The 16,658-nt window shown below is 42.1% G+C and overlaps 1 protein-coding gene across 3 annotated transcripts in view; it reads right to left on the reverse strand.

Moving 5' to 3' along the window:
* Positions 1-1,280: 1,280 nt before the first annotated feature.
* BRF1 (BRF1 RNA polymerase III transcription initiation factor subunit) overlaps positions 1,281-16,658 on the reverse strand; it is a 257,854-nt gene continuing 242,476 nt past the window's right edge. For all 3 annotated transcript variants that reach the window (XM_014598772.3, XM_019479955.2, XM_059723300.1), the window contains 3 exons: positions 15,111-15,162; positions 8,994-9,162; positions 1,281-5,215 (listed from right to left, as the gene is read on the reverse strand). In XM_014598772.3, the coding sequence (XP_014454258.2) occupies positions 5,178-5,215; positions 8,994-9,162; positions 15,111-15,162 (259 nt within the window). In that variant the 3' untranslated portion in view covers positions 1,281-5,177. The remainder of the gene's footprint in view (positions 5,216-8,993; positions 9,163-15,110; positions 15,163-16,658) is intronic.

Genomic DNA, 16,658 nt, shown 5'->3' on the forward strand with positions numbered 1-16,658 from the left:
GGGACTTGAGCAGAGTGGAGTAGGATCATGCTAAGGCATCTAAATCCACTTAGATACCTAATCAGTGGAATAGGAGCTGGTCCTTAGATGCCTAATAGATGGAATAGGATCTGTCCTTACTACATAAGCACGATCCTATTTCATGCTATCTGAGACCATGAAAACCCATTACACATTTGAAGGCACCTTTATCTTAGCTTTGAGACTGAGTGACAAAAAGCAGCAGAGAGGGGGAGGAAGACAACAACCAATCTACTCATCTGCTTTTCAGAGAACTGAGCAGAGTCAAATTGGATGACCGACACCAAATAGGTGGAGCAGGACCTGACCCAAGCCAATAAACTGTACAACTTACCAGGAGCAGAAGGGCAGAGCCAAAGGTGACTAGAATTTTGCAAGAGCTTGGTTGTGCAGAATCCCAAAAGTAAGAAAAAGGAGTTTAAAATTTAAACTCCTTTTTTATTTATGAGACTACAAAAGAAATTCAACGACAGGAGAGGAAGAAGTCTTATTCAGTATAACAGTTCTTTTACTGCTAGGGGGAAAGCTGTTGCATGTAAATTGATCTACAAACATTTTGGGGTGTGAAAACAAGTGTATTTAGAGAAGATCACTGGAGCCTGGAAAGATCCTGGAGTATGCAGTAACCAGATTATAACACCACATTGTATCTAGTTACGGTATATGTATACTTGCTGAGACTTATTTTGGAACGAGACATTATGTTCTTAATGCACTATGAAAACATTATTAGAGAATCACAGTAGCATAGAACATCATTTTACCAAACCTCTGTTGTCCGCACCCTAAATCAGTTAATGATAAGACTGCCAGGGTAGATGGGAATTTTACCTCCAAATTGTGGTATCCAGATGAGGATTCAACAGAATGACTTTGAAGTCGGTGCACATCTTACTTGTCAAGATAGAAACCTTCAAAAATGAGCGACAGAATAACACTCCTATTGAGCAAACATTATATTGTTCCCATTTTCACTAAATTACATGATTTGATGGCGAGAACTTGTTAATGTTGTGCCGTTTGCAAAAACTATCTACATTTATGGATAATCAGTGGAACACATTTTCTAAAACACACTTGCCTGATTAGAAATGGTTTCCCCTTCCCCCCGGTCCCCGGCTCTTTTTGAGACAAAAAAGGCTCTAAATTAGATATTTTGTCCGCTATCGTCCAATCAGGCACCAATCAAGAGCAAACATTCATAAGAATCGAGAGATGAAGGAATCTGAGGTATGCAAGAATGTATCATAAACAAATGGTCTATGCAAGGTTTTTGGGTTTTATTTACAGCAAATATATTACAATAAAAAAGGCTGAACACAATTCACTGTGCGGTTGTGCAAGGAAGACACGTATGTTTACATCAAATAGGTCTAAACTCCTTGGCACCAACTGAACCAAAATGTGTGGACTCAACGCAAGAAATAAAAAATAGCACGTATATTGAGGAAAGTGTACATTAACAACATACATCTGTGACAAGAGCTTCAATGTAATCCAAAGAGAATATAAACAATCCATCTACATGGCAAGAAGTTTTTTGATGAACATGAAACCCTCAAGACAGGGCTGCCTGGCACAATTTAAGATTTGCTATATTGAACACAGTGACTTTAAAGGAATGTCACACAAGATTAAGACACTGAAAACACAACTATCATGGTGAACCAACTTGTTATTTTCATTATTCCTCTCTCATATTATATACCCACAATAGTAGAGAGTGTTAAAAAGGCTCCATGGCAGACAAGCACAATGCAACAGCTGGAGGGTTTTTGCCTGTCAAATAAAGTGACTTGTAGTGAAACATTATGCTTTATGCAGGAAAAGTTAAGATACAGAGTGCATGTGGGCTCTAGTATGAAGATCTAAGGACAACAAATGCTGAAAGCCTCATAATCTCTCTCTGATATAATTAGGACACAGAATAAAGCAGGGTCCAAATTATTCCAAAGGAATCCAGGCTGCAATACAGCAAACGCAATAAATAGAGTCAATGTAGTGTTAACCTTTTTACATTTTCATGAGTAGTTGTAAAAACAGAAACTAGTATCTTCTAATCTGTTTACATTTCCTGAGCTTAGTTAAATCGAGAAGGAATGAATGGTATAAAAATCCTGCTTTGTCACCAATAAATTAAAAATCAACACAGCTACTCTGAAATCCATGCTTAAAGAGCTGTTGCCCTATCTGATACCAGGGCTCTCTGCCTTTCATCGAGGTTGCCAGACAGAAGCACGTGCAGTTCAATTCACTAACAAGGCTGACATTTTAACAGAACTGGGGTCTTTTTGTGCTCTTCAAGCTCATTTCTGATAGACTATGCAATACCATGTCTGACTGAATCTTAGGAGAGCACTCAGAATCCCTGCAAGAAGTTTCCCCTCTTCAACACAAAAGTGTCCCCTGCCTCCTAGAAACCCAATCTATTCTTGAAAATTTAATTTCCTAGCAATAGGCTTTCAAGAGAAGTGGCCTCCACTGTGCATCCCAGTTCCCCAGTGTAACGAGCCACTGCACTGGCAGCTGGTTTAAGTATTCTGGTGAGGGAAAATAACCAATGAAAATCTACACGGAAAACTGAAAGGCAGATTCTCCGCAATCGAGAACCCATCTTAGCAGTTTCTTTAAGAGCCAACATCAAGCATCTGAGAGAGGAGAGCATTCTGCCCTTTGTGAGTCAATATACAGGTTTATTTCTCGCACGAAAAACAATTTGTACCTTGGAGTAAAAGTCAGGTTTTAAGAATACACTGAGAGTATGGGTAATTATAATGCTGGTCTTGGACAGATTAGAACAGTGTTTATATTAAAATAAACTGGACTAGTCAGGGGCACGTAAAATTTTCAGAAATGTAGAGTGGTAAAACAAAGTCACTTGTCAATTTTTTTCCTTTTACAATACAATTATACTGTGATTTTGATTCTTGGTGCAGAGGAAAGGGAGACAAAAAGGTTTAACTCCATAATTTAATTCTTTGTGGAGCATTTGTACAGCTACCAAAGCAGACAGAGAACATCTGTAACTTTTCTGCCAGAGTACCAGCTATTCCCATAAGACTTCTACTGAATTTTCTCTTTTCTGCCCATAAAAATCCTTTCAAATCCCAAACCCTACACACCAAGTAACTTAAGGACTGGTTCAAGAAAATGTGTTTGTTCCGCTTGGGCTAGCCATTAATTTGGTTATCTCCTCACTTTCTCCACGGACATCTGTAGTCAACACACCCATTGCAGAAATATTTCTATGCAAGGCTCAGCAAGATCAACTAGATGCCTCCTAGCCAAAGGATCACACCAAGCAGCTCAGCTAATAATAAACTGTCTCTCCGAAGAAATCCACTGTAGATTCAAGAAGGTGGAGCTGCTCCTATGCCATCTTCCAGTACATCATCTTCTACTGGTGGAAAGGAAGGTCAAAAGTCTCTGGCCCTTTTGAATGGCTGCTGGGAGTCAATTGCCATCTCGGTCATCCCAGACAGTGATAATCAAGGGAGACCCCAGATCTCCTTCCTCCAGGGAAGAGCACCAATATCCATCTTCCTTTTTCTGTATACCACATTCTTTTAATTTTCTACTCAGAATTGGGGCAGGAAAGAGGAGAGTGGTGCTACTGTGATAACTACTCTGTCAATGGATGAACAGACTGCTTCTTGATGGCATGCAGGATGGTAGCAGCGCAGTTCACGGAAGGCTGTTTTAATAAGAGAGATCTGTCCAATTTTCCCTGGTCTAGTTTGATTCTCACAGGTGGTGCAGGGTCCTTCACCCCCAAAATGCTCCTGTCTCTCTCAATATTAAAAGCTGTGATTTAAAGCATTTAAGTTTCTGTTGACCTCCATGAATCAGGCCCAACAAGTGTTGGTGGGAAGAGTGAGGACAGAGGGGAAAAAAACTGAACTGGTCAATACCAAGGCTGATTTTGACCCCCAGTCCTTTGATTCAGATGGGGTGGTCTGTCGGGTTTGGGATCAAAGAGATAAGTGGGTTGAAACAGAGGATCTCAGAAGAACATACTTTTAACAGTACTGACATCTCATTCGTTGTAGAAAAATGGAATTTGAACCAAGCCAATCAAATTGCTCTGTGGTGACCTTTCATTTATCAGTAAAGAGTTTAATAAATTAAATTAAATTAAAATTCAGTCAAAGCACAAACTAGTTTATTTATTAAAAAGCTATGGTTTCTTTCTATTCCTTTTCCTTATTAAAAAAAAAAATACACTAGACAGGCTACTCTCGATTTAGCTGAGTCCTAGAGCAGGCTTATTCTCTTAATCAGCTAGAAAGCAGCATGTCAATAAAGATGGCAACATTCTGCACCAATATCAACCATCACATCCACATCAGTCCTATGACACCAAACAAGTCAAGTCACTGGAAATGGACACAACCAAAACAATATCTCCTGCTTTTGTTAAAAAGTTTTCATGTTGTCTACATACTCTTTTGACAATAATTCATCAGCATTTACATAGCAGTAGACCACTTTTTGTGACAACTTTCTCTTCTACTGGCAACATATCTTGAGGAACACATGACTCTAAATATAAGTGCTTATTTAACTTCAGGAAAAAAAGATACTGTCATAAAATTATATAATTTGTCCTTAATTCATTTATTTGACAGCACTGGGTATAGAAGCTTGTAGTGTCACATTTGTAATAAATATTAGAAATATACCTTTTTTTCTCATTGTGACAATATAAGAGAATTCAGCCTGGTCTATTCCAGAGATTAATGCGGAAGTTTTCACTTGCTTTGTTATTCTGCTTATCTCCTTCTTATGTTCCTTTTCAACAGGATGCCCAAAGCAGGCTCAGAGATGAGATGTATTGCTTCCCACCACACATACAATCTATACAGGCTATTGTTCTATATTCCTTTGTTCTCTGGAAACATTACTTGTATTAATTCTGTCCTCAAAACATGATTAAAAAAAAAAAAATTTCAAGTACTATAAACCCAAACCTTATTGCTGGGTTATAGGTCAGTATAGACTGACCAGAATCAATGGCTGAACTAAAATTCTCCTTACAAAAGTCAGGATTGTTCAATTATTTTTGCTGATCACAGACAGCTTCTTTCACCATTTATAAAGTTAGAAGAGTTGTTGAAAACCAGGCATTGCTACATGTCTTTTGGGAGCTAACGGAACTAGTAGCCATCATCGTCATCCATATCACAGCCATAATCTGAAAAAAATAGAAAAAAAGTTATAGAAAGGCAAATATTCCTAGGTACATGTAAAAAAAAAGAAAATAATACAACTGCCAAAACTATTCCTGAGCCATGTAACAAGCTGGTAAGTTTTTAATTAACTGAATGATACACTCGTATAGTTTTCTTAAGACTAAGGAGAAAATCTGCTATCTGTAGGGTGATCTTATGTCCCAGTTTGGCCGGGATACTCCAGGTTTCTGCAGCCTGGTCCCAGCCAGTTGGTCAAAAGTCCCGGGGCCGGAGTCCGGTGGGGAGGTGAAGCAGCATGGTGCACCAGGCAGGAGGCTGGGCAGGCACCACTGCTCCTGTGCGGGAGGGAGCAAGACGGGCAGACTGAAGCAGGTGCCACCTCACCTGAACGTGGCATGTCCTTGCTCCCTCACAGCAGCAGCGGTGCCTGCCCATGTTGTTCTGCCTCCCTGCTGGACTCCAGCCTGGGACGTTTGACCAACTGGCCGGGACTGGGCTAGAGAATCCTGGAGTGTCCCCGCCAAACTGGGGGCATGTGGTCACCCTAGTGATGTGGTCTCCCCAAGGAAGTTGAAATTATTTGTGAACGTCTATATGTGTACTTATCACTGCACATGTTAGAGAAAGCTCTAGACCAGAGGCCAGCAATGTTTTTGGGCAGAGTGCCAGAATCACCCACAACCTCGACTTGTAAGATGTTGGTGTGCCAAAGGTGGCAGCCGCGAGGGGGAGCCGCAAGGGGCCTGATTCTTGTTGTGGCAGCACGGCCCCGGCCCCTTCCTCACTGTCTATCCCGAGGCAAGTGCACCAAGCAACAGGCCTTTGCGTGTCATGCTGTAGCACCTGTGCCAGGGGTTGCCTACCCATGCTCTAGAGCATATCAAATCCCTGTGGAGTCCTATGTCCTCATTTCAAAGACACTAGACACACAGACCTGCAAAATACACTGTATAGTTTAGAGGCCAGAAAGTAAAATGAATCATCAGCTGTAAATCTGGAACATGATGGTAGATAAGCCACAATGTGCATTTATGAACAGGTGTGATTTTTACATAGACACGAGCACCAAGAATTAATTGCTTCATATACATCATTCAAGGACTCTCAGCTGAATCCACAGAAGTTCACAAGCCACTACAGAGTTCCCTTCAGTTAGCAGAGATCCCCAAAAGCAAGGCGGTATGTTACAACGAACTTCAATTAGCACATCTGGCTTCCAAATTCCTACAGCCGATGCTCCTTGAAGCAGAGTTTAAACTCTAGAAGGCCACTTTCATCTCTTTCCCAATCATCACCCAGAATCTTTCCTAATGCACTGATGATTTCAGAGTTGAAGGAAAAAATAAAGAGAGCCTATGCATGTTTCCAGGTGCAGCGATTTCTTTCTTGTGTGCTGTACAACAAAATCTTGTTGTTGTAATGTGGAACCCAAGTTTTACAAATGACATGCGACTGGTTCAGCAGATTTAACCCGAGAGTTTCAGCTCCGGTGCAGGGAGGTGTGGTGCGGTGCTTCATCTGGGCACACAAACAAATGGATGCTCTGAAGCAGAAACAAATATCATCTATAGCAATTTGCTCAGAAAGGCTGAAGTTCATCGCCTGGATCTCCTACAGTTATGCCTATCAGGGAGGTCTAAATTCCATGAATAAACAGGCAAGGCACTTGTTTTGCTGATTAACTTTGCACATCTGCATTTTAATTCTGGTAATGGTACTAATTTATTTTTCCTAGTAGTGAAAATACTCCGGGTTTTTGGCTGTTGTCCAGATCCAGACAGAGGGGAGTGGAATGTTCTCAGAATGGTTTTAAAATAGTAACACGGGAAAAAAAGCCCAGTGACCTTTATACGATTTTTGTGGGCTTTACTATTAGTATTTTTAAACACAGACCCACCCACTCACATGGGTGCATTTTTTGGGAACAAAATCCTAATAATAAACATTAGCATCAGAGTATTTTTCCTACGGTTCAGATTGATTTCTGACTGGAAAATTATCTAAAAGCAACGTGAACAGGCTGCAGACAGGGCGTAAAAGCTGAATTAAAGTCTGCAGCTGACAATGGTGTTGGGTAGCTTTGCACAGCAAACAACAGCAAACCAATCCTCCAAAAGAAACCTTCTGTCTACTCGGTTTGGTCAGGCTCCATAATTGGGAGCTTCCATTTTACGATTCCATTTATGTATGCCCAGCAACTTCAATTTTAAAAGGAAGTTTCAAATAAAAGCTAAATTCCTTCATTTGATGTATCCAACTATGACCCACCGACACAGAGAGATCACTGTTACCCCCTAACACAGAAACAAAGTCCGTGGCAGCTCCTGGTTGCCACAAAGACTGCCATACGCATACAGGATAATGAGCTGTGCATGATCACTGTATTACATTATGGTTGGAAAAGACCTCATTTCATAACTTTTATGTCAGAGATGGTGTTTCAAGACTCACTTCAGTCTGAGCTGGAGAGCCAAATTCACAGTGTTTGTCTTTACATAAAAGTTATTCAGATCAGCGGCAGGTACAGATGTTCAGTTTCTACTGGCAGACTTGCCATTTTCCTGATAGAAACCAGAGGTGTACAGACATTCAGGCTTTGCCTCCCAGATCAAAAATGGCCGCTCTGGGAGAAAAATAACCTGGCAACAACCAGGGTTAAATCATCCCTGGAAGAGTTTCTCTTGGGAGTCTGAATGTCTATACACTTTCCCCCAATTTAACTCCCTCTTGGGACCAGGGGAAAGGCTCCCTCCCTTCCTGTGACCCCAGTCTTGAGAAGGTATAGGGGGCCGCTGCTTTCCCACTTCTGTTAGACTGGGAGGTGAAGGGATGGGGCTAGAGAGACATCTGTACAGTCTAGCTCCTGGGATGTTGTTTTACCAGAAGAAATTTCTTCTGGTAGAAATGAGCATCTATGCAGCCTACACTAGGCTATGAATTTTATTCCAGAATATGTGAAGGAAAAACTATCTTCCGGCCTAAAACTGGGGTTCCTAGGCTGTGTTCCCTGTCATGCAAGGTCTCAAGAAAGTTCCAGTATTACACAAAGGAGCAAATCCCATGTCCTGCTGCAAAGCCATGCAAAGCACTGAAGGGGAGAGGTGTGGTGAACTAGAACGGGATGATTCTGTGCTCCGCATGCGTGGCACTACTAGAGAGAAAGGGGCAGTACTTTCTCTGGCTGGTGCACAGCAGTACCAGCCAAAAGTGTTCACACAGTAGGAATAATCCAGATCATGGAATTTTACTGAAAAAAAAATTAAGATATGTATTTATTGAGAGAAATCCTTAGCCAAGACTTGCCTCTGGTGTTTGATGACACATTTACCCATTTGCTAAAATGACCTTTGTCATTGTTACAATTAAGGCATTTTAAAGGGAATTTTTAAATAATTGCTCAAATATACTGAAAGAGGATAAAGCCACCCACCATGAAGAAGAGCCTGGGCAAGGCTCACTGAATCATTTAACCCTCACCTAGATAGAAGCGAGCAGAGCAGCTGTGCAGGTACAACCTGGACCACACACATAATGGAAATAATTTTGATGCCAGCTTTGGAGTCCAACGTCAGACCTGTTATCACCATTCTAATCACGCCTACATTCACTTTTCACCCGATGCAGTCATCCACCATGACTGATAACTTTCTTCATTTTTTTTTATATGTCATTAATAATTCAGTTTTCTTCTCTACAACAATTTTAGAAAGCACAGAAATCGGTTTGCCTTAAAAAGTGCATTTAACCCATGAGGCACCATGATCTAACACCCAGACTTACCATTTCCTCCCATTAACTGAAGGGCACTCATGCAATGATCATCCTCCTCTTCTACTTCTTCTTCTTCAGCATCATCGTCATGGTTATAGGACACTGGTCCACTCTCCACCAGCACACTCTCTGCTTTTCCCGACTCCTGCACTTCTGGCTTTAAGTCTGAAAAGGTAACCTGCCAAAAGGAACAGGGATATTAGAGCGAGCCTTTCCTTGTATCCAACATTTTCCCTCTCCTTAAAAATCTCCATATAAAAGGGATGGAATAAGTCAGCCTATCACTTTTGTCCTCTATCGAAGTCTAAGCCTAGCCTAAGGAGCTTAACTCTTCTGGGAAACCTTCAAATAGCCAAGTGGAAAGTGCTATGAATGTGAATCTCAGATAAACACCAAAAGTTTTCAGGTATTTTAAAGCCAGGCAAATACTCAAGCAAAACTTAATAAGATACAATGACAGTTAAAATACAATCCTCTCACAAGAGCAAGGCAGAACTAGTCGGAGGCTGGAGGTGTTTTGGCACAGCTCCATGGGGAAGCTTGCCATGCTTTGCTTTACTAGGTTTAGCTCAAAAAAACCTTGTTACAGAATGATACTGGTGCTTAATGATCATCAAAATGCACCCTCATGTCAAAGAAAAAAAAACCTTGATGGGTATTCATCCTGACAGATCAGGTTGGTTTGTCTGGAGGCAGAATCAACAGTGCATCAATAGTTCTTGTGAGACAGCAGAGCAACATCATAAAAGAGTATTAGAATCATAGAAAACTGAGGTTGGAAGGGACCTTAGAAGGTCATCTAGTCCAGCCCCTTGCCCAAAGCAGGACCATCCCCAACTAGATCATCCCAGCCAAAGCTTTGTCTACTCAGGTCTTAAAAATCTCCAAGGATGGAGATTCCACCACCTCTCTGGTTACCTGTTCCAGTGTTTTACTACCCTCCTAACGAGAAAGTTTTTCCTAATATGTAACCTAAACTTCCTTCAACCTGAGACCATTGCTTCTTCTTCTGCCACCACTGAGAACAGTCTAGTTCCATCCTCTTTGTACCACCCTCCAGGTAGCTAATCATATTATATTGATAATAAAATCTGGGACCTGTTCTGTTCTGTACATAGGCAATCATAACAGTGGTGGTCAAACTTACAGTCTGATTCACAAAGCACACACCAATGTCCAGGTGGATGAGGATGCTCACATGGTGCTCATCCTCCCACCATGTTTCCAGTTATTCCTACAACTGTCTAGACTTTTTAAAGATAAGCAGTCTCACTAAGGCTAGGGAGAGAAGTTACACATAAACTAGTTTACGTGATCAGAAACTGGTTTAAACCTGTAACAGAACAGAAGTTCAGTGCACATGAACCAGTTTTAAAATGGCTGAATCTGGTTGAAGATAAACCTGGTTGAATGAAGTATCAGACTGAACTGATTTAGGTGAAACCAGTTTATGAAATTTCTGTCCCAGACCTCTTCCTAGTTTAAGTTAAATTAGAGTCCTCCAACATCCCAGCATGCTTTCCAGCCCTGGATTGGGCTGTGCTGTCTGCTCCAGAGAGGAGGACTGGCCCTGCCCCTCTGCTCCCTAGCTGGGGCAGCCCTCACTAGGGCTGGCTCACTGGCCTTACTGGCTGGCTCACTGCCCCACCTCCCTCCCCTCCCCACCCCCGCCTCCTCCAAGCAAACCCTGGCTGGAATCTGGTGCCAAGGAGGAGGGTTAAACTCACCTTCCCCTGAGTCCAGAGCTGCCCTGCCCTGCTAAAACTTAGTGCTGACTGCAACTGTGGACTACAAATCCCAGAGGCACCTGGAAGCAGGAAGAGGAAGTGACAAGAAACCTTGAGAGTCCTGCTGCCCTGATTATGGACTGCAAATCCCAGAGACCTTGGGGGCAGTAGAAAGAGTAAGTGAACACACAGCCCAGGCTGCATTTATAGCTCTTCAGTTTATAGTTTTTCAGAGAAAGAACTATTCTTGTTGGAGCTTTTATGAATTCAATGCCACTACCTCCCCTTTTCTTTTAAGTAAGAGTAGTGGAAAGCAATGACTGCAGGAAATGAACTCCTTGATCCAGAACTTCATGACTCCAGCCTAAGTTGCAGTAGAGGGATTTTAATCTGCATTCAGCTGCCGAGTTCCCTTTCACTGGGGAGGATTGGGCATGGTAAAGCTCAGACTCTTCATTAGCCTTCCCATCCCCATTTCTGCCTTTCCCAGGCAGCTGGGGACTGCAAAAATTGTCCCCGCCAGCGGCACAGCCAGGGAGTCTTCCCTTCACAGAATGGAGAACCTCCACCTGGAGCATCTGGTTGTAGTATCCTAGGGAAGCCAGTCCAATATTATCAACTTCTTTCAAAACAGCGGGCCGGGAAGGGAAGGTGCTTGAAGACAGAAACATACTGTGATTTCTTTAAGGCTGCTTTTCAGGTGAGCAAACCCAGAGCAGAGAATGTGGATATCATCACTTCTCACTAGTCATCCATTATCAGAAATGAGGGTCAGCAATACTAGCATTAGCAGAGACTGAAAAGACTGGACCCGTTTACTTTAGAAAAGAAGGCATATAAGAGAGGGTAAGATAGAAGTGTTCCTAATAACAAATGGGCTAAGGACTATACACCAGGAAAGCCTTTTCTCCTGCTCCCTCAGCATGAGGGGCCCTTAGGCAGCTTAGCTATTAGGGATAAAGAAGCTTTTTGCAACTTCCTCTAGCTAATGGTTGGAATTAGTACCAAATTTGGTAACAATTACTGTTATGCGTACTACAGGAATTCCTGAAGTGTCCCTAAATAGCAGAGCTCTGAGGTTTTAGGCACTGTATACAAACAAAGACAGGGGATATCCTCTTCATATTCTCATTACTCTGACATCAAATTCCTGAACTACTCAGAAATCAAGATGATCAACCTACATAACCTAAAGTTTCTGCCTGCAATTTTCAAAGTCACCAAGGGGACTGCTTCCATCACTTAGTAAGAGGACACTGAGTGCCCATTAATTTTTATGGCAACTGGGTAGCCACCTCACTCAGAAAACTTCGAAAACCTGTCTGTCTGTAAGAAATTAATCTCATTATCATGTAAAATGAGTTCCTTTCCTTTCCGTTTATTTTCTATCACTTATCACCACTTTTGCCATCCAGAATGATTAAACTGACAACTCATGGGGTTTTAGACATGAGCAGAAATAGAGACATCAGATTTAGGAGAAACAACATCTTAATTCATTCAATTTTTATGCTAGAAATTTCCATCTGCTCAGAAAATTTTCACTTAAGAATGGGTGAATATAAAAGAGCTACAACTGATTCATTATTTTTAAAATTGCACCATACTAATTAAAATATGACCTTCTTCTAATTATCATGTCCATTTCCAGGCTGTTACAGTTCTAAAAATGTGCAGGTTTTTCTAATGAGCACAGCATAAAAAGTGAAAATGTATTTCCCCAGGCAGGATATCAAACTGTTTCTGAAAATCAATGTTTTTTTAATCATTTTCAAATAAGGCTGTCAAACAGTTCCTTTAAACAGAACTTCCTGGATCCATTTCCAGACAACTTGAACTCCAATTTGGCCTTTAAACTTTCCCTGTATATATAAAACGTGAGCCTGAATGGTTGTGGAAACATGCTAAACTACCAATCAAAGTTTAACTATTACTTTTACAAAACTGTCAGCGTTCATACATTCATTAAAAAATATGAACAGCAGACTCGTTTGGAAAATTATCAACATTTTACATTCTTATATAACAGCTTATTATGTGACTAGACAGCAATTTAAATTTAGGTTATATGTGTTTGTGTGTACATAAACACGCACATACATATTATCTAGCCCAGTGTTACAAAACGTAAGTGACAGCGGCTTCAAGTTCATTTGATATGAATGGGATACATGTAGGATGACCATCTTATTTTTAAGGAAATCCAGGGCGCTGCCCTTCTTTCCCCCAAGTCAGTGGAGCTGCTGCAGGCAGAGACGGCGGCAGAGGCAGGCAGGCCAGGGAGCAGAGCACCAACTGGTGAACAGGCAGAGTGGCATGATGTGCTAGGAAGATGGGTGGGCAGGCACCACTGCTGCTGCGAGGGAGCAAGGCAGGAGGATTGGAGCAGGCACCACCCTCCCTGCACGTGCCCCAGCCGGGTTCCTCCTGAGCAGTGACTGGAAGCAGGGGGAGGGCTGGGTTGGGCACCGGTCCAGTCCACCCACCTTGCTCCCTCACAGTAGCAGTAGTGCCTGCCCGTCCGCCTGCCTGGCACACCATGCCAGTCCGTCACCCTACCAGACTGCACCCCACTTCCTTGTGAGTCCAGGACTTTTGCTTTAATTTTCACCAACTGGCCCATGAAATCCAGGATTGTCCCAGCCAAGATGGGACATACGGTCACCTTAGACATAAGTGGAATTTAACCCTCTAAGTCTGAAAGGTCAATTCAAATTGGCTCTGTACCAGCAGCCACAAAATATACTTGGCATCTCCATTTTGGACCACAGAATTCCCCAGGTGTCTACAGAAGGGCATCTGGGCATGCTCAGAAACCATTCAGTCGGTACACAAGCTGTGTAGGCTCTGCTTAGATTCAGATTGGTACTAGGAGGTGTCAAAACTCTGCCTACGTCCCCAGGGAGACCAGATTTGTAAGTGTAGTCTGAGCACACCTAACTCACAATAATAGCATTGAATTTAGTGCCCAAAATGACAGTGGTGGTGGCAATGGCCACCTTCTGCCCCATAGTCTACTGGTTAGAGCACATGCCCAGGAAGTAGGAGACCTGGGTCCTAGGCCCTTTGACCCTGAGGAGATTCAAAGCCTCATCCCCCATGTCCTAGAAGAGTGGCTAACCACTCTTAGTCTGTCTGGGTTGAGGCACTCTCCACTCCTCCTGTGAAAGTTGATGCACTAGGGAGTTCAGGGGTTGTGGTTCCTACCTCCTGAGATTCTTTATGCATTTCATAAGATAGTCAATCATTAAAAAAAATCAAAACCAAACCTGTTGGCAGGGACTCACTGACTGAGAAAAGTTCTAACTACTAGGCAATAGGGCATGTTAACATGTTAAGCATCAATCCTCAGAACCAGGACTAGCAGTTCTAAATTGCAAGTGAACAGAGATGCCCAATGAGTAACGCAAGTCCGACGACTAAGTTCTTGAAAGGACGGAGAGGTCAGACACAACTTGATGATGCTTAGGAGTTTCTGCTGGCTGCTTCCAGGCTTTTTGAATCCCCCTTTGGAGATGCCTGCCTGTCCTCATTCTTTGCACAGGGCACTGAGCAACCTAAATCCTGTGACCTTGGATGGCTCTTTGGAACTGCCTAAGCCTTCCCATGGCCTGTACACAAATCCTACACCTGCTCTAATTGAAACTGCTCTTCCAGGACAAAGTACCAAAGGGAGGTCATTACTAGGATCCTATCACTGTCTCCTCCTCCGTGTTAATATAGTCTCAGAAAAACTATATAATTATCAACTTTTGTTATTTAGGGAAAGTCGTCATCATGCCTCTTGCCCCAGGTGCTGGGAGAGCAAAATGGCATTACTCCCATCTCTGTGCTGACTAATATGCGGACACAAACTCTGCTGCTGTTCTGTCACTGCTCACCCACTTGACTTGTTTGTTGTTACTCACTTGCAGGTTCGATTCCCTCCCTGCAGCTGAAATCCTTTTGGCACACCTTAAACATGAGTATGTTCTCAATTACTGATGAATGTGCATGCATGCTCTGTATTGCAATCTGGCTTCCTTAGAGGAGCCTTATTTTTGTAAAAGCAACCGTCACCTGGAAAAAGCAAGGCATCACCTTTACAACGCTACCAGCTTCCTCAATGGAACAGAATCCCATCTAGTTTCTCTAAATTTATGTGTACAGAGTGAATACTTGGCTAGGATGGTTTAGACAGGGATGCTCCTGCCTCCTTGCAGAGATGCTGAGCAGGGGGTTGGACTACATAATCTTCAGAGGGCCAGTCCTTTCTGATTCCTACAAATAAGTGCTGAGTCCAGTAAGGTTTGTAAGAATTTGCAAGCTCAAGTTTTAGGTGCTTTATAGAGAGCTAAACCTGTTTTCAGCCTGTAGTGGTGTAGAAGGGCTCTTGAGGGAGGAGGTAAACATCACGTACCTCTTCAGTTGCAGCCTTTTTAGCTAGTTGTGAAGAAATCAAGGGTCTTAATCTGGAGAGAAATATAAAACAAAGCATAAGATTTGGCAAACATTAGAAGAGCTCTGTTGTAAATGGAAAAGTTCAGCTTGCCACAGAGAACATTCACTTGTGCTCTCGCCAAAGAAAAGGGTTTGCTAATGTTATCACACTCTATTATCCGTTCCATTTAAACACTTTTAAAATGAAGCCTTTATACAAGCTCTACATGCAAACAATCGTTAACATTTACATTCACTATAACTTTCCCGTAGCAATTCAAGGCAACAAGAAAAAAAAGGCTGGCTAATAAGCAGAGGAGCTAACCCCCATCCCACACATCACTCTCAATTCTCTCTATATAGACTCTATCACACAGATGGGTTTTGCCACACAATTTGGAGGCCAACAAATTCAGATAGGTGGAGCAGGGAATGTAGAAGCAAGAAGCCCTCCTCCCGGAGAATGTTCTACCTATTGCTGCCCCTCCATCACAATGACTCAAAGAGCCCTTTCTCTTCTTAATTATACCAGCCCAAGTCATTGCCCTCAATCTCAGTGGCATGACATCAAGTCTACATTTGTGGAAATTAGATCAGAATCTGGCCCGAGATGACCACAGCATCTTACATGTAATCCTGAAAGGAGGAACATTTACACAAAAAATGACCTCCGACGATCTCTGAATAAAAAGTGATGGTAACTGAACTTGTGCATATTCTAAAAGATATTCCTTCGAAAAGCAAGGCTTATATAAAGACATTGGGAGAGACTAAATGAATTTGTATCATCTTGCCATCTGAGTGCCAAATATTGTTGTTACTGCTAATCATTTGATATCCTGCGGTTTTCCTTATTGCTATGAACACTATTCTCAGTTGTTTCAATCTATTTCTGGTTGTTTCTTATTCCCTCCTCCTCATGCACACGGATCAGCAGAGAGCGAGACTTAGCTTTAACCTAAATTCAGTTCAGACAGGTCCCCAAGCATACCTTTTAGCAAAGTCTAAGCAATTTAATTAATGTCTATTTACACATCCAGAGCTGAGTGTTCTTGAACTGTAAGCTGCCTTTTCACTCTGTTTTACTAGTCCTGCTTTCTTTAGCATTCAGAGACGGGTTGTTCTCCAATTTAAAAAACAAACAAACCCAAAACCATTCTAAGGTGGGGAGAGAAACCCCAGAAAAAGAGTGAAAAGTTATAGGTCTGCATTGTCTCTGACAGAGAAAAGAATATTAAAATTCAAAAAACTGGCCGACTTGCAAAGATGTGCAACTAGAGTTGTCTTCGCAGCACTTCATAACAACGTTTTCAAGACATCTGAACAACAGGGGTAGCTCAAGGTGAACCTATTTGCAGTAGATTTACCTGAGCGGATATTAGAGCAAACCGTGCACGGGCGGCACCCACAGCGTGATCAGGGTTCAATGGGATTTTGCTTCAGTTGTTGTTTGCTGCATTTCATGATTGTCAAAATTCTGGGAGACAAGATACTCTTGACCCAGAGAAGTTATTTCCTACCCAATACT

This window comes from Alligator mississippiensis, chromosome 2, assembly GCF_030867095.1.
Source record: "Alligator mississippiensis isolate rAllMis1 chromosome 2, rAllMis1, whole genome shotgun sequence".
NCBI classification, from domain to species: Eukaryota; Metazoa; Chordata; order Crocodylia; family Alligatoridae; genus Alligator; species Alligator mississippiensis.